General features: G+C 39.2%; 2 protein-coding genes across 3 annotated transcripts; both read left to right on the plus strand.

Moving 5' to 3' along the window:
• Positions 1-795: 795 nt before the first annotated feature.
• LOC112049141 (protein smoothened) lies at positions 796-19,449 on the plus strand. Of its 2 annotated transcripts, none has more exons than XM_024086941.2 (11): positions 796-937; positions 4,980-5,640; positions 6,436-6,649; positions 7,477-7,597; positions 7,961-8,039; positions 8,252-8,476; positions 9,058-9,259; positions 10,124-10,294; positions 11,412-11,615; positions 13,450-13,582; positions 14,522-19,449. In XM_024086941.2, the coding sequence occupies exons 2-11, from the start codon at positions 4,980-4,982 to the stop codon at positions 14,783-14,785; spliced, it is 2,274 nt and encodes a 757-aa protein (XP_023942709.2). In that variant the 5' UTR covers positions 796-937; the 3' UTR covers positions 14,786-19,449. The 2 variants fall into 2 exon arrangements, with proteins under 2 accessions (XP_023942709.2, XP_023942716.2); XM_024086948.2 differs by lacking the exon at positions 796-937 and adding an exon at positions 3,889-4,029.
• On the plus strand, positions 798-3,765 carry LOC112049135 (pre-mRNA 3' end processing protein WDR33). The gene is made up of 2 exons (XM_024086928.2): positions 798-937; positions 1,035-3,765. The coding sequence occupies exon 2, from the start codon at positions 1,051-1,053 to the stop codon at positions 3,610-3,612; it is 2,562 nt and encodes an 853-aa protein (XP_023942696.2). The 5' UTR covers positions 798-937; positions 1,035-1,050; the 3' UTR covers positions 3,613-3,765.
• Positions 19,450-19,462: the final 13 nt, after the last annotated feature.

Raw genomic sequence — 19,462 nt, forward strand, 5'->3', positions numbered from 1 at the left:
CATAATGAAACAATTTATGAACATGCTAGTCACCCATATATTTTTTGAATTTTACCCTCGATTTCTCTAGGATCCCAGGGACCCATCCCTTTAAAACAAAAAAGATTTTTTAAATTGGTTTATGCGTTTTAAGACATGGCTGTACGGTGTCATACCTTTGCCTTTTCCCTACGGGAAAGCATAAAGAAAAAAAATGTGCGCGTAAATAAAAAAAAAACATACCAATCAACTTGAAAACTTCCTACTTTTGCCGGATTGTGTTGAATGATTTAAAAAACGCTCAACCACTTCAAGTTTACTAAAATAAAGTTACGTTTAATTTTTTAGTATTTTTATATTCGTTATAAAAAAATCGATATCTAAAAAGAACAAAATAATCGAATATTCTGTGAATAAGTGTGTGTATTGAGAATTAAATTTATAGTTGTGTGTAGTTTGGACACATGGTGGACACGAATATTTATTGGTTTTAAATATTTTCGATGTGTGAGTTTACCTCATCCCCCTCAAAAAACGACTTTGATGATGAACTTTGGTGCGATACAAGTCCATAGGTATTTAATCTGAGCTTCTATACAAGGGCGCAGTTGCCTACTTTCTTTCTCTGTCTACAAGTTTTTGGTACAAGTATTATCCGATTTCTATTTTAATTATACCCACAGATCACTATAGACTATATTATACCTGTGGTAGTTGTTGCACTGCATTAGTAATCTGTGCATTCGTATTTTTTTAATCTATGGAAAATAAACATGGCTGGCTTGGTTTGTTGGCTTTATAATTTTCGGTAGCATTCCGCTATTTCAATAATTTAGGTTATTTATTTGTGTTATTTGTCCTAAGTGTTTGTTGTAATTTGTGAGACATATTCCTCTAAATCGTATGTGTCACTGGCGTCAACTGTATATAATGTTACGAAGTCTTCTATAGAAACAAGGTAAGAACATGAATACTCACATATAATACATTACGAATTGCGATTACAGAGGTTTCTTAGATTTAGACGAGACTTTAATACAAAATTTTTCAATTAGGTGTCAAGGTCTAAACATGGATTTTGGAACCCCTCCTCCGAATTTGAGCATGCCTCCACCCGGCATGGGTGGACCCATGGGGCCGCCAGGCCGTAACATTCGCCATAATTTCAGACCTTTCAACTATCAAATGCGATTCCCCGCCCAGGGTCCTCTGAATATGACTCAAGACGACTTCGATGGTAAACGTTTACGTAAATCAGTAATGCGTAAAACTGTAGATTATAATTCTTCAATTATAAAAGCCTTAGAATGTCGCGTTTGGCAAAGAGATTGGCGGGACAGGTATGCCTTACAACCGGATGCCATGTACACGCCTGACTTACTACCGCCGCCTTCGTACCCAGATAATCCTATAAATGCTGTTACCACTCGATTTGTTAAGACTGCTACTAATAAAATGAGATGTCCTATTTTCGCTGTTGCTTGGACGCCTGAGGGACGCAGGTTAATAACAGGTGCTTCATCTGGAGAGTTCACCCTATGGAATGGATTAACATTTAATTTTGAAACTATTCTACAAGCTCACGATTCGCCTGTGAGATCCATGGTATGGTCTCACGGTGAAGGTTGGATGGTGACAGGAGATCACTCTGGTTTTATTAAGTATTGGCAGAGTAACATGAATAATGTAAAAATGTATCAAGCTCATAAAGAAGCAGTAAGAGGTATTAGTTTTAGTCCTAGTGATTCAAAGATAGTTACTTGTTCAGATGATGGCACACTGCGGATATTTGACTTTTATAGATGTCAAGAGGAAAGGATTTTAAGGGGGCACGGTGCAGATGTTAAATGTGTGCAGTGGCACCCAACAAAGGCTCTCATTGTATCTGGCAGTAAGGATAATCAGCAACCAATAAAGTTATGGGATCCCAAGTCGGGTACAGCATTATCAACTTTACATGCACACAAATCTACAGTAATGGACTTGCAGTGGAATGAAAATGGCAACTGGCTAATAACAGCATCCCGAGACCATTTGTTAAAACTTTTTGACATTCGTAAGCTTGGCACTGAGCTTCAAATATTCAGAGGCCACAAGAAAGAGGCGTCTAGTGTAGTATGGCATCCCACTCATGAGGGCTTGTTCTGTTCTGGTGGCTCTGATGGAACTATCTTATTTTGGAATGTTGGTACTGATAAGGAAGTAGGATGTATAGAAGGTGCTCATGAGTCTATAGTTTGGACGATGGCTTGGCATCCCTTGGGCCACATACTGTGCTCGGGATCAAATGATCACACATCAAAGTTTTGGACCCGCAATCGCCCAGGTGATCAGATGAGGGATAAGTATAATCTGAACACATTACCTCCAGGTGTTCAAGATGACAATGAGTTAGAAGAGCCAGCAGCTATTCCGGGAATGGGGCCGGAAGACAAGGTTGAAATATTTTCATCTGACACTGATAAAGTAATTCCTGGATTGGATTTGGATACAACAATGATGCCTATGGAGTTTGAAAAGAAAGTTAAGAAAGTTCCTTACAGCAAGCCTATACCGAGAAACTTCCAGGTTCAGTGGAATCATGGTCCAACAGTAGATGATGCAGCAACAGAAGCTTTAACGCAAGCTCTAGTGGAATCTGTCCCAGGAGCAGTCCCTTTACAACAACTGACTCCTACTGCTATATTCATTTATGGAAGGCTTATATCAGTAGAGCCAGGATCAAAACTTGAAAAAGCTATTAGTGAAGGCCCAATATCCTTGAGAAAATATATTGCAACAGGTGATATTGAAGAATTAGAAGATATGATGCCACACCTGGAGCATGATGCTGAGGATGATAACTTTCTGCAGCCATTTGAATATCCCTCTCAAGATACCAATGAGAATGAAAATAATGCAGGTGATGATGAAAATAATGACAAAAATGATTATGATAAGGAAGAGTATTATGATAATGAAATGGATACAAGTGAACAAAACCAGGATGACTACAATAACTATGATAATGGACCACCAGATATGAATAATATGATGCCAATGGGAAATATGCCTCCAATGGGATTCATGGGACCTCCAATGAATATGGGTCCTCCTATGGGCCCTCCCCCAATGGGTCCTCCCCCAATGCATGGTGGTGGTATGCACATGCCCCCTCCACATATGCCACCAATGGGTAACATGCCTCCAATGGGTAATATGCCACCAATGGGTCCTATGCCTCCTATGAACAATATGAATACAAGGCCAATGTTCCCTGATAATGGTTTTAATAAAGGACATTATGACAGCAACCAGTCATATTCTCAAGAAAATGAGGATTATAATGAAGAAGAGTCATATAATAATGAGGAGGAAAATTACAATGATGAAGACAATAATAGTGAAGACAATAATTATGGCCGAAACCAAAGATGGGGTGGTGGTTACAGAGGAAGAGGTCAGGATAGAAGTCCAAACAGAGGGAGAGGTCAAGATCGTGGCAGAGGACACGACCGAGGTAGAGGACGCGGTATGAACGGTTTTGGGGCCCGCAACATGCGTCGAGGAGGCAACCAACGAGGGTCCTCTTGGAATCGTCGGGGCAGTGGTGCCAATCGAATGTTTCGAAGAGGTGGTAAACAAACTAATTAAAGTTCAGTAGGATTTGGTCTGAAAATGCATGCTTCAAAGACAATTATTTGAACAACTGATAGTGTTAAGTGCGAGAGAATAAGTATGGACATGTAAGAAGGTTGTAAATAATTTTCAATTACATCTTGTATTTCGTTTAAATGAATAAAATAATGATTTTTTTTCAAGTTAAAAAAAATTATTAGTTGTCTCCTACAGATGCCCTATGCTGTGGATACAGGTGAGTTGATTAGTTTCAATCATGTAATTGTACACTTTGAGCAAATTCATACATTCTGTTCTTGTAATATCAGGTAATATTTGCATAAAATGAAAGGCGACAGCACACACACAAAAAGAAGTTTGGATTCGTTTAGAGTTGGCAGAGTTTTCTGAAGATACTTCGAGTCCAGATCATCATTTTGCAGCATACTTATAGTAAGATCCTGGTATTTTTTGATTTTGTCAATAAAGATTTTTTTATAAATAAAGAATAACCCTATCCTCTATTTTTAAAAGATATTTGTTTATGTGGGGTAAATAAAATGTTGGCAAATAAAATACAAAAATATAAAATAATAAAAATGTCCAAGGTTCACATACCCTACCCTACTTGCACCTTATATAGTCAGTTCAAATTAATATTGCATTATTTTCATGAAATTAAATGGAAATTTACACTTAACAGCATTATTTTTTTGTTTTCTTACTGAAAGTGTAATTGAAAAAATTGATAACTAAAAATATTCTGTAAATCATTTTACTTCATGAGTTCTATTATAATCCTAGGGTAAAGTTAACTGAAATTTTTAATTTAAAGTATTTACTCAATTTAATTTATCAATTGTCTAGACTAACTGAATTTTATTATTAATTTGATCATTTAATATTCCAGAATTTCTTAATATAATATGGAATAGTAAAATCTACTAACAGTGTATCATGCAATTATAATCACTGAAATATTTAAGAAATAAATTGATAAATATATTTGGACAATAGACACATTTCAAAAGAATTTGCAGTAATTATTGTTTGTTTGTCATTATTTGTGTGTTAAGTATTTTGTACTGACTTTTCCTAACCTGCTATCTCCAGCCTTGGACTAAAACAATGAACTTACATAAAAACATAAAGAAAAATGTTTACGTATGGCGGATACTCATAATTATACAAATGAAAACGATTTAAAAATAAAATAGTTGAATTTGAATTTTGTAGAAATATAAATTTATGAAATATTTGAGGGTTTCATTTGCTACCCTTTACCTACATAAATAAAGAAATATTGACAGAAATAAAATGTAGTTTCAATTTTTTTGTTTAAGCATTTTTAATCCCCTTGAAAATGCTTGAATTTTTAGTGAACAATGTTTCTTTTGTTGCAGATGAATCTGGGCAGATGGGTGTTTGGGCTGATTACTATATCTGTTAGCTGGGCGTCTCACTACGACAATGGCGGAGACAAGAACTCGCTTGCTAGCGTGTCAACTGAAAACACCACAGTGCGACTAGAGCCTATTGAAGGGACGCCGAATTATATACTGAAGAAAATGGAGAAAAGCACACAGTGGTTTCCAGAACGAGAGATTAAACTAGATAGCTGTGTACGAAGAGCTCAATGTGAACCCCTCAATAAGACCACATGCCTCGGCGCCAAGTTGCCGTACAACAGGACAAGCGTACATCTAACATTCTATGACAGCCAATACCAAATACAAAACCAGTTGGAACTCTACAGGGAATTGATAAATGTGCCAAAATGTTGGGCGGTCGTGCAGCCATTACTTTGCGCCACTTTCATGCCCAACTGCGAAAACATCCTCGGCCAGGACATGGTGTATTTACCTTCGTACGAGATGTGCAAAATAACGATGGAGCCGTGTGCCATATTATACAATACGTCATATTTCCCATATTTTTTGAAGTGCAACACTACTTTATTCCCACCGAAGTGTGAAAACGCAGCGAGGGAGATGAAATTTAACACATCTGGAAAATGTCTTGCGCCTCTTATACATACTGATAAGGCGCCGCATTTTTACGAAGGTACGCTCTATTTTATGCAACTACTAGTTGAAGGCTGTATGTAGGTTTTGTCATTATTGGTCTGTAAAATAATGCAGACAAGATGAGCGCGTTTACTTCTACATTTCAGGTCTTTAATTATGTTGGCATACGATTAATAGTTTAGTGCACATTACATTTTCCACGATGACTTGAGATATCTGTGAGGATGTGTGAGATTTGATTCTTACAAGGTTTTTCGATTTTTAAGGAAAAGAGTAAAACTTTGTTATTCATTCAGCAGAGCTCTTGATGACCACTATTTTGGGTATGGTTACCATTGTAATTACGAGCTTAAACTTGAGGGCATGAGGTTTTATCCAATTTTTTACCCAAGGTTTTACACCAATGCCTCATATTCCTCGCATGCCCTTTGATGGTCTGTCATTGCCATCTCTAACAGTAAAAACAGAACACTTTTACATCTTATTTGAAAAAGGTACCACAGCTCATTATAGTGTTACTAGAATCACGCGAATGTTGAAGCATACTTGTAAAGACTGTTGATGTTGCTTCTCCCTTCTTCCACAGAACAGCGAGACGTAAAGGGTGGCGTCCCAACTTTATTGATATCCATATGACCCTCACCAAACGTTTCTTATTTGAACTGCTAAGTGTAGGACATCTTTCCGGCGTCTCCCTGTTACCTACAATCTAGACACCTTTAAGGCAAGAATGAGACACTATCACTGCTTTCCATCAGGCATGATTGTAGTCAAACAAGGCTATTGATCAATAAAAAAAGCTAGTATTTTGAACCGCCTCCTATTCTACTAGGTATATCTGGCTGCGGTCTGCCCTGCCGCGACCCGCTGTATACAGAGGACGAGCACCGGCAGATCCACCGGCTGGTGGCGTGGGGCGCCGGCGTGTGCCTGGCGCTCAACCTGCTCACCGTGGCCACCTTCCTCATAGACTGGCGGAGCGCCAACAAGTACCCCGCGCTCGTCATCTTCTATATCAATGTGTGCTTCGCTGTCGCCTCTATGGGGTGTGTATTGCTGACATATTGTCATTATCAGCACTGTACACTGGATGAGCATCGGCAAATCCACCGGCTGGTAGCGTGTGCTAAGTTTACCCAACTGTTGTGTGCTGTGTCATATGAGCACCCCACTGAAGATTACAATCCAAGCGCAGTCTTAGGAAAAATGGAATTCTCAATTATAAGTGTTTCTAACATTTGATAATGAAAACTCAATACGTTCAGTTTGTTGAAAATTAAGTATATCTTTACTTCTTGAAAATTAAGAATGTTTCGTCAGCAAACAGTACCATCTCACAGATGTTGTTGTCATTATGTGGTAAATCATTTATATCTATCGTAGATAAAGAACAGAAAGGACCTACGATTGAACCCTGTGGGACGACCATTATGGTAAAATTACCGTGCCTTTATATCATTTTACCTTTCAGAACTTTATATCATTTATGGATACCTTTTGTGTATCACTGAGTGACAAGCATTGAAATTAAGTGCAATATTTTTGATGACTTAATCGTCGTTATCAATCCATATGCTCACTGCAGAGCTCAAGTCTATTCTCAGAATTAGAAGGATTAGGCCAATAGTCCGCCACGCTGGCCCAGTGCGGATTGGTAGACTTCACACACGCAGAGAATTAAGAAAATTCTCTGGTTTGCAGGTTTCCACACAGTGTTTTCCTTCATTGTTTGAGACACGTGATATTTAATTTCCCAAAATGATTCGAACCCACAGCCTCCGGAATCGGAGTGGATCATATCCACTGGGCTGTCACGGCTCTTAATGCCAACACAACTTTATACATGTAAAATTTTTGAAATTTTGTTAAACAGATGGTTGGTGCAGTTTGGAGTGGGATCGCGGGATGATATCGTGTGTTCGAAGGACGGCACGAGGCGGCAAGGCGAACCTTCGGCTGAGGAGAATTTGTCTTGTGTCGTCGTTTTTGTGCTTGTATGTTCAAGATCATTTTGATATGATATTATTAAAATTAATTGAATCAACTACTGAAAACTAGAGATTTGTCTGCAGTTATGTACCCAAGGGGCAAAACGGGATCCTATTACTGAGACTCCTTTGTCGATCAGTCTGTCTATCAGCAGGCTGTATCTCATGAACCGTGATAGTTATGACAGTTGAAATTTTCACAGATGATGTAATTCTGTTGTAAATAATAAATAACCGAATACTATCACACAATAAAATAAACATTTATTTATTTCCATTATAATTATAAACATAAATATGAACAAACATACAAACTTTACCACATTGTGACATTGTAAAGATAATTAATAAAAAAAAAAATGTTTCCAGGTATATTACTTTATGATTGCCGCCTGCGTGTGGTTTGTGATATTCACGTACGCGTGGCACATGAGCTTTCGTGCGTTAGGTACGTCAATTTAATTTTATATTTATTACTTTTTCATTTTTTTAATAGCGTACGCCCGCTACTCAGCGTTAAATTCTGCTTTTACAAATCCCTCTGGATCTTATTAAATAAATTATAATGCATTGTGTGATGCGTTCAATCCAGTCTAGGCAATTGTATTGTAAGTATACAAGTGTTAATAATCAAATTAATAATATTCCTAATCTTCACAGGCAAAATACAAGACAGAATTGATAAGAAGGCAGCATATTTCCACTTGGTAGCGTGGTCTCTACCGTTGATCCTCACCATCACAACCATGGCGTTCGGCGAGGTGGACGGCAACAGCGTCACGGGGGTCTGCTTCGTGGGTTACGTCAACCACCCCATGAGGGCTGCCCTGTTGTTAGCACCATTGTCGGTTGTGCTCCTCTTGGGAGGATACTTTTTGCTTAGAGGTAAGAGTTCTTGCTAAATTGTCTTAGGACTTGTTGTTAAGGACCTGAAATGCTTCTGTTTGAGATTGTTAAAAGCTACTGAACCTTCAATTTTTTCGAGACTTTGATCCAGATAATGAAAGTTTTACTACAGTAGAATTTCAATTATCTGGACCAAAGAATAACTACAGTCTGCTAAAAGAAGCGGCTAGAGAAAGCTTTCACAAATTGACGACAGAATCTCCCCGTCACCCGCGTAACCATAACTAGCACCAATGCTATTGCTGTGCGAACTCCCATAGCCAGTGAAAATTTCCTCCGAGGTAACACCGTCCATGTAATAGTCCGGTACAAAATGATGATGATAATGAAACCAATTTCTTTTAAAGTAAAACTTCTTTATGCACGCTTGAGCTGGTAAACGCTTTACAAAAAAGTGTAATCGAAATGACATACCATTTAGTCATCTAACTGCATATTTGGAGCTTGTTGCAAGTCTGACTCGAGAGATGGCGCTTTTAACTGCTTCTAATTTTTAGGTTTCTCTTTCATGTAATATTTTATTTTTGTCTTATTTCAGTCGTTTTTTTTTGTTTTTGCAGGAGTATTTTCGTTGATAGCGGTGCGCGTGTCGAGCAAGGACGTGATCTCGCCGCGCGCCGCCAACAAGATCCGGCAGACCATCACGCGCTGCTCGCTCACCGCCGCGCTGGTGGCCGTCTTCATCTGCGTCACCGTCGCCTGCCACGTCTACGAGTTCCGCAACGCTGACTCGTGGAAGGAGGCGTTCAAGAGGAATATTATGTGAGTTGTTCATAGTTGTTGAGCAATTACATGATCTCGATGAACATTGGTATAGATCAGACGTTCGAGCCGGCTCGCATAAATGTCTTTCGCCGCGCGGCCGCTATATCCGTGCTAAGTTCCTAGACTAGAAAGATAAAAAATATCAAAGATTATGTAGTGTTCAAAACAATGTTCTGAATGTCAAAAGTTCCATTAGGAGATGGGATGAATGTTTGACGTTGCTGCTCTAAGTTTACTCTCTAGGTCCTGCTGGATCCTGCTTACAAATAAACGCATTTCGACAAATAAATGTTATGGTTTATAGCCTAGTGGATATGACCTCGGCCTCCAACTTTTCAGTTATGTGCATTTTAATAAATTAAATATCATGTGTCTCAAACGGTGAAGGAACAACATCTTGAGGAAATCTGCATACCTGAGAATTTTCTTAATTCTCTATGTTTGTGAAGTTTGCCAATCCGCATTTGGCCAGCGTGGTGGACTAAGGCGTAACCCCTCTCATTCTGAGAGGAGACTCGTGAGCTGATTATGGGTTGTTAACTCAGACCAACTATTGTATAGGACCTGCCTCGCTAGGTTGGTAGTAGGTAGGTAGGTTACTTTTCTGTCAACATATATGATCGACGATCTAATGCGATTATAAAAGCTGTCTCTATAGAATCGATGTTTCATAGTTGTAATCATGTTCGTCGGTTAAAGAGCTCCGTAAAAATACCTTCTTCTAGTTTAGTATAGGATATATACCAAATCTAAGCTCGTTTTCCTCAAAAAATGACAGACAACTTTGTTTGTGACCATGAGTGCGATACAGGTCCTTCTATAATTGGTCTGAGGGTGTTAATGTTGATGGTTTGTATCCAGCTGCCGGTTGGAGGGTCTCAAGGAGGGTGGGCGCGAGTGTGCGGCGGGCGCGCGACCGTCGGTGTCGGTGCTGCAGCTGCGCCTGCTGTGCTGCTTCGCGGCCGGCGCGCTCATGGCGTCGTGGACCTGGACCCCGGCCGCCGCCGCCGGCTGGAGGAGATACATGGCCAAGTGAGAGAAGTTCTCTTGAAGTGATTGAGCGAGTGACTTTGTTGCAGTATGTCTGCAACGCCAAGAATATTTATCTACTTCCATTTCTGTGTCCTATTTAGGGTTCCGTAATCAAAAGGTTAACTGGAACCCCATTACTAAGATTGCTGTCCGTCCATCCATCTGTCACCAGGCTATATCTCATGGGCCGTGATTGTCAAACAGTTAAAATGTTTACAGTGTTTTCTTTTGCCGCTAAAATAACAAATATTAAAAAAACCAGAATGAAATAAATTTTCATTTTTTTCCCCATACAACAAACATTTTGTTTTATTAACAGTGTACAGGGCGTTGACTTCTCTCTGTAGAGATAGATCGATTGATGACGTCGAGATTATTTGACAGGGCTTATAAAGATGCGGATGACTTATACGTCCGAGGTAATCTGAGTCAGCAGCTGGCTTGTGAACCCTCCGCGTGGCGGACTCTGCGTTGAGCAAGCGGGTTCCGTACAATGCGTCACATTTCCAATAAGAACTGCTAAGACGTGGAATGCCCTTCCAGTGTCTGAGTTTTCTGACACGTATAATTTGAGCCTTCAAGGCAAAAGTGAATAGGCATCTAGGACCTCATCATGGTTTTTCATAAAGTGCAAGCCTATCCTACATGAAAAAAACCATGTTTCTTCTTTGTCTGTAGAAAGTGCGGATTACTCATACATCTGCGGTAGTCTCGAGTCAACAGCTGGCTCCTGAACATTCCGCATGGCAGTCTCTACATTGAGTTTGCGGGTTTTGTACACTCACTCACAAAGAGCCGTGATAACCCAGTGGATATGACCTCTGTCTCCGATTCCGGAGGGTATGGGCTTGAATCCGGTCTGGGGCATGCACCTCCAACTGTGTGCATTTTAAGAAATTAATTATCACGTGTCTCTAACAGTGAAGGAAAAACATCGTGAGGAAACCCGAGAATTTTCTTAATTCTCTGCGTGTGTGAAGTCTGCCAATCCGCATTGAATCAGCGTGGTGGACTATTGGCCTAACCCCTCTCATTCTGACAGGAGACTCGAGCTCAGCAGTGTGCCGATAATGGGTTGATAATGATGACTCACAATGTTTGTTCTCTTTTACTGCAGAAAGTGCGGATGCTCAGTGGAAGCGGACGTGACGCGGCGCGCACGCAAACACGAGCTGATCGCGCGCGCGTACAAGCGCCGCAACGAGTTCATCACGCGCGGCCGCCTCTCCATATCGCTGGGCGGCTCGCGGCAGGACCCCGTCGGCTTCTGTCTCGACAACACCTCGCCTGTCGACTACCCCGAGGACGCTAAGCATGAGAGGTAATGTCATCATCATCATCATCATCATATCATTGATGGATGTCTACTGCAGGATATAGGCCTTTTGTAGGGACTTCCAAACATACGATACTGAGCCGCCTATCATCATCATCATCATACCACCCGATGGACGTCCACTGCAGGACATAGGCCTTTTGTAGATGTCGTCAGTCCACCTGGTTAGCGGAGGTCGACCGATACTTTGCTTTTTAGTGCGGAGTCGCCATTCCAGCATCTTGGGACCCCAACATCCCTCGGCTCTTCGAACAATGCACCCATTGCTATTTTAGCTTCGCGACTCGTTGAGCTATGTGGTTCTTCCGTTAGTAATCCATATGAATTCGGTATATCGATAGCAATTTTGTATTGATCGGCTGACTGACCTTTTATACGTATCTAATATTTTATGGTTCACTGGATCTCCTCATTTTTGATTCGATCGCGCAGAGAGAGGTATTGTACATTGTTGAAAATCTATTATTAAAATCAACTGCTGTTTTTTTGTTTTGCTAAGACTCGAGAACAGTCAGGCCGATTGAACTGATTTATAGGGTTGGCTAGGGCAGGGTTAGTGAAGAAGTAAGTGCTTATAAGTCAAAGCGAAGGTTGACTAGGTTTGCTAGTAAGTAGTAGTAGTAGTAGTTAGCCAGCGTCAAATCTTAATATATAAACGTGAAAGGTCATCCATCACGAATTCTCCAAAACCGCTAGACATACAAAGATGAAATTTAGCAGGAAGGTAGTTTATAGTTGTTATCTACTAAAAACGGATCGGGTCGGATTAAGGACGCCTAAGGGCGGACGAAGTCACGGGCGTCCGCTATTATACATAAGTTATTACGTTGCTTACATATAATATGAAACATTGTAAAGCAAGAATGTGTAACCACAAGGTATTAGTTTCGAGGCCATTTTGTGGGTGTCAGTTAATTGTTATATATTTATTGATTACGAAGTATTTGCTGGATGATAGAAATCAGTATACCTTAGGAATTATTCATGTCATGTGTGCTTTAAATCATGAACTATAATTTAATCAAATAAATCGAAACATTAAACCCGCTTGTGAGAGACTTCATCTTCCGCATGTAATTTATCTTTGTATAAAAAGATTACGATTGATTTTGACGACCTTCATGTTGTTACTTAGATAACAATTAAAGGAGATTGGTCCATTTCAGGTCCACTCTTGTACCCTGTATCATTAAAATTTTAAAAATACAAGGATTTTATTAAAACCTAAATAAGTGAATAAATCTAACTAAATAAAAAGAAATGAATAAAATAAAAACCCAAGTTTTTGAGTTATATCAAAATGGCGCCCATAAAGCTACTATGACATGACAGTTGACAGCAAACGTCAAATCGATTACTGCATTGAAAATGTCATCTATCCGCCATTATTACCCTTATTATTGTAGCATTTCTTGGGAGATAATCAATATTATTTCGAAAGAATTAAAGTAAATTCGTAGATTTGTATAATCAAAAATAGTTAAAAAGAAATATTTTATTTTATATCCGCTAGGGTACATTGTCTAATCCTTTTTTTAAAAATAATATTAAACCACCCAAGCGAATACATAGTTTGATATTACATCTATACTAATATATAAAGCTGAAGAGTTAGTTTGTTTGATTAAACGCGCTAATCTCAGGAACTACTGGTCCGATTTTAAAAATTCTATCAGTGTTAGATAGCCCATTTATCGAGGAAGACTATAAGGCCTCTTAATCCCCATACTCCCACGGGAACGAGAACCACGCGGGTGAAACCGCGCGGCGTCAGCTAGTAGTTAATATTACCAAAGTGAAACTATTGAATGTGTTTCAGCGGTGAGCTGTCGTCGTCGTGGGCCGCCAACCTGCCGCGCTTCGTGCGGCGCCGCGACGCGCTGGTGCTGCCGCCGCACACGCACCACTCGCACCACTCGCTCAGCTCCACGCCCGACAGGCGCAACTCGCAGGTACGTGCCGTGCATAATTACCATTACCATTATCAACCCATATTCGGCTCACTGCTGAGCTCGAGTCTCCTCTCAGAATTAGAGGGGTTAGGCCAATAGTCCACCATGCTGGCCCAATGCGGATTGGCAGACTTCACACATGCAGAGAATTGGAAAAATTCTCTGGTATGCAGGTTTCCTCACTATGTTTTCCTTCACCGTTTGAAACACGTGATATTTAATTACTTAAAATGCACAAAACTGAAAAGTTGCATGCCCCGGACCGGATTCGAACCCACACCCTCCGGAATCGGAGGCAGAGGTTATATCCACTGGGCTATCATCAACAAACATCCTAATTTGACAGTTCAAAAATGCTTGTAAAGTAGTAGTACATTGAAGTAAAAAAGTGTGCTTAAGACCACACAACTGAACTAAAACTTCTTTCAAAATTAAAAATCAAAGCGCCATCTATCATTTCATCACAACAGGTTCTTGAATGTCAAAAAGGGTTTGTTTCAAAGTTATCCAAAAACGCCATCTACCGGTAGTTTAACGAACACTATTTCACTATGTCTGTAAAAGCTTCGCGCAATTACACTTTTCGTGACGCATTCCCCGACTTACCAAGTCAAGCATGCAAGAAATTCGACGGCCTTCGTGGCGCAGTGGTATGCGCGGTGGATTTACAAAACGGAGGTCCTGGGTTCAATCCCCGGCTGGGCCGATTGAGATTTTCTTAATTGGTCCAGACGATTTAGCGTTCCGGTACGATGTCGTGTAGAAACCGAAAGGTGTGTAGATTTTCATCCTCCTCCTAACAAGTTAGCCCGCTTCCATCTTAGACTGCATCATCTCTTAACACCAGGTGAGATTGTAGTCAAGGCTTAACTTGTTAATAATAATAAAAAAAGAAGTTCTACTACAACAGAAATTTGATTGAATGTGTTATGTCTGCAGGACTCCCAAATAAGCATCAGCCTTCGCCACGTGTCGGTGGAATCGCGGCGCAATTCCCTGGACAGCCAGCTGTCCGTCAAGATAGCGGAGATGAAGACCAAGGTGGGGCGCCGCCGCACCAAGCACAGCAAGGCGAAGAGGAAGCGTGCCTCCGCTCGCAAAGAGAGTACGCCCTCTATCGAGAGTCAGATAAGTCGATATTTACTCCACACTGTCGCTAATAACGACCCCTCGAGGGAGGAAGTTAAGTTCAGTTTCGATTAGTATTTAACGCTATTGGGGATGCCTTGATTGATGGCAGCTGTCCCACAAGATAACGGGGATGAAGACCAATATGGCGCTCAAGGCAAGACGAAGAGAAGCGCCCATCTTTCGAGTCAGATCAGTTGCTACTTACTCCACACTGACGCTAATAACGACCCCACGAGGGAGGAGGTTAAGTTCAGTTTCGATTAGGATTTGACGCTATTGGGAATGCCTTGCTTGATGACAGCTGTCCCTCAAGATAACGGGGATGAAGACCAATATGGCGCTCAAAGCAAGACAAAGACAAGCGCACATCTTTTGAGTCTGATCAGCCGCTGCTTACTCCACACCGTCGCTAATAACGACCCCTCGAAGAAGGAAGTTAAGTTCAGTTTTGATTAAGATTTGACACTATTGGGAATTCCTTGCTTGATGGCAGCTGTCTCTCAAGATAATGGAGACGAAGAACAATATGGCGCTCAAGGCAAGACGAAGAGAAGCGCCCATCTTTCGAGTCAGATAAGTCGATACTTACTCCACACTGTCGCTAATAACGACCCCTCGAGGGAGGAGGTTAAGTTTAGTTTCGAATAGATGGTATTAGCACTAAGAGCCTGTAATGGCCGTTCCTCATTTTTTGAAAACTTTGTCATCCCTTGCTGCTAAGGTAAATACGGTAACTCGAGTTTCGAACGTGGGGAATTTCGGAAGGTGTAGTTTTCCAATCAATCCATCCCGGTATTTTTTTTTTTAGTCCCCAGACTTCAGTCGCTTCTAGCTTTGTGACAATTCTTCAATAACACACAAGATCAGACTTCAATTGGGGATAAAACTCTATTTATGCTGCCCCGTGGTGTAGTTTTATGACCTTGTTGGATATCGAATCTCATACTCATGTTTGTGGCACAAAGCAAAGGCCTATTACGAAATTATGTAACCTTTTTTTACTTTTTGTATCTAGGTCAAAATCCGTCTTTAATAGATATTAAGATAACCCAGTGCGTGTCCCGAGTGACAGCGAATCGTGTGTGAATTCGTGGCACGTTAAACAATCATTTAAAAATCAGTTATCGCGTCCGCTCGCACTTAGGACAAACTACAAAAGCCTCAATAGCTCAACGGTAAGAGAGGTCGGACTCATCACTGAGGGGTGATGGTTCAATCTCCGCCCCGTTGGTCTATTGTACCCACTCCTAGCACAGTCTTTCCCGACTAGTTAGAGCGGAACGGTAATATTGGAAATATTATAATAAATATGGCTAATATTCTTTAAAAAAAAAAACATAAAATTTGTCACGCGTTTGATTTGTCCGCCGTCACTCAGGACGTGATTACTGTGGAATGCATTTTGTTTTCAAAGTGTTGTTACAATTTTGAAAGTAACAAACCGAAAACAATAAGCATTTATTTTAACTTGTTCAGTGTTCATATTACATATTTAAGATATTTTTAATAAGGATTTATATCGTAAGGATCGCGCGCTTTTGAATGTTGATATTAATGATGACATATCTTATTTGACTGATCTCGATTTTTTGACGAAATATTTACAGGAGATTTTTGCAGCATGCAACTATTTTGTTGACATTAGAAATATACCTACTGAGAGTTGTGTAAATAATATTAATTGATGTAGTTTTGCTATTTTTTTAATACGCGTGTTTTATTGTATTTATGAAATTATGAATATATTATGAGTGGATGTTCCGAATAAAAATGACCTTCACCTACCTGTCTACTGGATGAATTTTTTTATATCAAATTAAATATATCAATAAATATATATTTTATTGCACATGGTAATAAATTTCAGATGATTATAACCATGAACTGAATCCAAGACTGATTTCTCGCGGACAACCCTATACCACCGTGTTCATAAAGAAATTTTAACTTAACTTTAATTCATTAACCGTACCAGTGTCAGTTACTAAATAGTATCAATTTACCTGTTTATACCTTGCCTACCCAAGACTTGTGACAGGAAAAGAACAGTCAACCTTAACGATTTCAATATGTATGTATGTATGTATGAAATTTGTCTATTGACCAAATCAGTGAAAAATTAAATTGTTAATTAATCATATCCTTGTCTGAAATTTTTTAGGCAACCTATTGGCAATATAATTTAATGTATAACACTTTTCATCCGGTAGCCAGGTCGGTCAATGTCGTCTTATATTCGGGATCGACTATATCGTGTAAGGTTTTTTTTTATCAAAGTTAAAAGCAAATAATATACCCAAAGTTTGATATACATTGACTGTGAAGCGAGTGAGTTTATAGTTGTAAGTACATCAGGTTGTTGATCGATGTTTACCTAATTAACTAATAAGCTTAAATGTAATAATGGTTTTTATAATTTCCATTTTTGTAAAACAAGACTGATCGGAATCTCTAGCAAGTCAACCATGACAGTTTCTATTTTTTACAACCTTGAGACTATAGTTTTATAATATTATTATACAATGTGCCATATGTTCAGTATTTTAGCGGTTTCTGTATAAATTGTTACGTTGCGTACAATACAAATGGAAACTGATGCGTTTCTATGTCTTTAGGGTGGGCGCACATCTCACTTATCGCAACGTACGCGTACAAGCTCACATCGAATTGGGACTCAGACCAATTATAGAAGGACCTGTATCGCACTCATAGTCATGAACTAAATTGTCTGTCATTTTCTGAGGAAAACGAGCTTAGATTTGCTATATATCTTATGCTAAACTACAAGTTTGTGCCCGTTTTTTACACCATTCAATTACACAAAAAGGTACTTCTACGGAGCTCTTTAACCGATGAACACGATTACAACTATTTACCATCGATTATATAGATACAGTTTTTATAATCACATTAGATCGTTGATCATATACTTTGACAGAAAAGTAACGTCTAACGAGGCAGGTCCTATACAATAATTGGTCTGAGCCTTGGGATTAATTAGTTGACGTGTTTAATAACTTTGAACTTTATTTCCATGCAAGCAACGTCAATAATAATTAAACAACAACGACTGCAACGCCCCGTCAGTAGACCTAACATGCGATCCATCAACCCATTTCATAAATCTAATGAAGAGAAAAAATATTTACGGTCGAATTGAGAAACCTCCTCCTTTTTTGAAGTCGGTTAAAAAGACTGTCGACTAATCAATCAAGCCGGTAATATCGCTCTCTTTCGTCATATTGCAACGAAAGTGACCGATTATTTCGGTTTGGGGCTATTGGTCGACGATATTTGAGTTTGTCTTCATGAAAAGCCCTGGCTGGCAATTTTACTTATATCTAAAAACACCTTGATAATTCTACTTTTATAATGAAATCATAATAAATTAATAGATTATTAATTTAATCATACTTTAATGCTATGTTTCTACCAGAGTATTCGGGGCGACGTTGTATTGGCCGGTGGGCATTCCCCTATCGTGGGTCGCATGTTAGGCCTACTGGTGAGCGCTGGCCCTTAGATTAGCCACAAGACAGTAAATAAAAATGTAATCTCGAGAACAGAAATCGACCAATAGCGGCGAAATCGACTTCACCCTTATTATGTTTAATGGATGAGTGTTTTAACAAATATAGCATATTAAAAATATATTGCGAGTAGGTTGCCTGAAAACTACTATTAACCACTATTAATTAACATTAATAATGGTTTGGCCGGGAGATTTTTAGGCAACCTATTCACAATATATTTTTGACATCCTAATTTTTATAAAAAAAAAAACACTGCATTCATTAAACAGATGGGTGAAGGTCTTTTCTAATACAGATCTTGGAATATTTTCACCAAGATTCAATGATATTATATGAATTATTTCAGCTGTACAAATTATGGTTGTGATATCTATTATGGCTTGACAAGTTCGTTTGTAACACTTCCGATGGTCTGCGGAGGGTAGGGACGGGGTAGCGATGAATGAGAAACCCAAGACAGAAAATCAAAATCAAAAATCATTTATTTCAAGTAGGCTCAGTTTACAAGCACTTTGACACGTCAGTTGACTATTTGTAAAGATTCTACCACCGGTTCGGAAGGCAGGTCCTGCTGAGAAGATACCGGCAAGAAACTCAACAGTTGCTCTTTTGAAAAAGTCATACAGTATTATAATTTACAATTGAAAACAATTACTGTTTACATTTCTTATAGTTTTACTTCCTGTGTGAAGGTGGAAGGCCTCCAAGCATCTTTATCATTAAGGAACTCATCAATGTTGTAGTACCCTCGACTAAGTAAATGTTTTTTAACACATTGCTTAAAGCTATGCATTGGCAGGTCCATCACAGTCTTGGGGATCACGTTACTTCCCCGCACGATTTCACACCCGCGCAGTCTTTCCCCCTGTCGCCCGCATATCATGGAAGTGTTATCTACGAACTTGTTAGACTATATCAGTTTTAATGAGGCTATGTTTTGGCAAATATTTTTATAATGCTGATTAGCCATCAATGTTAGTAGTCTTCCGATTAATAATAATATGTAATTGTAGCTTTCTACTGCAGTGTACCTAAAACGTTTTATATTTAATTAAGAGCATATTATTAATATTTGTATTGTGTAAGTCTGTGGTAGCTTTAAATTTTTTTACGCTGTTTAGGTACATTTTTTTTTAATTAATAAAAAAATAATCATAAATTATAATTTACATTGAATTTTCGTACAATAAAATATTTATAATACTTGTTTCTTTTC

This window comes from Bicyclus anynana, chromosome 19, assembly GCF_947172395.1.
Source record: "Bicyclus anynana chromosome 19, ilBicAnyn1.1, whole genome shotgun sequence".
NCBI lineage: Eukaryota > Metazoa > Arthropoda > Insecta > Lepidoptera > Nymphalidae > Bicyclus > Bicyclus anynana.

What these genes read in the sequence shown, in the direction of transcription:
- LOC112049135 (XM_024086928.2), top strand. Translation starts at nt 1,051, where the DNA reads ATGGATTTTGGAACCCCTCCTCCGAATTTGAGCATGCCTCCACCCGGC.
- LOC112049141 (XM_024086941.2), top strand. Translation starts at nt 4,980, where the DNA reads ATGAATCTGGGCAGATGGGTGTTTGGGCTGATTACTATATCTGTTAGC. An exon ending in GCGTTCAAGAGGAATATTAT is followed by an intron (nt 9,260 to 10,123) that starts GTGAGTTGTTCA and finishes GTTTGTATCCAG; the next exon opens with CTGCCGGTTGGAGGGTCTCA. An exon ending in GAGGACGCTAAGCATGAGAG is followed by an intron (nt 11,616 to 13,449) that starts GTAATGTCATCA and finishes AATGTGTTTCAG; the next exon opens with CGGTGAGCTGTCGTCGTCGT.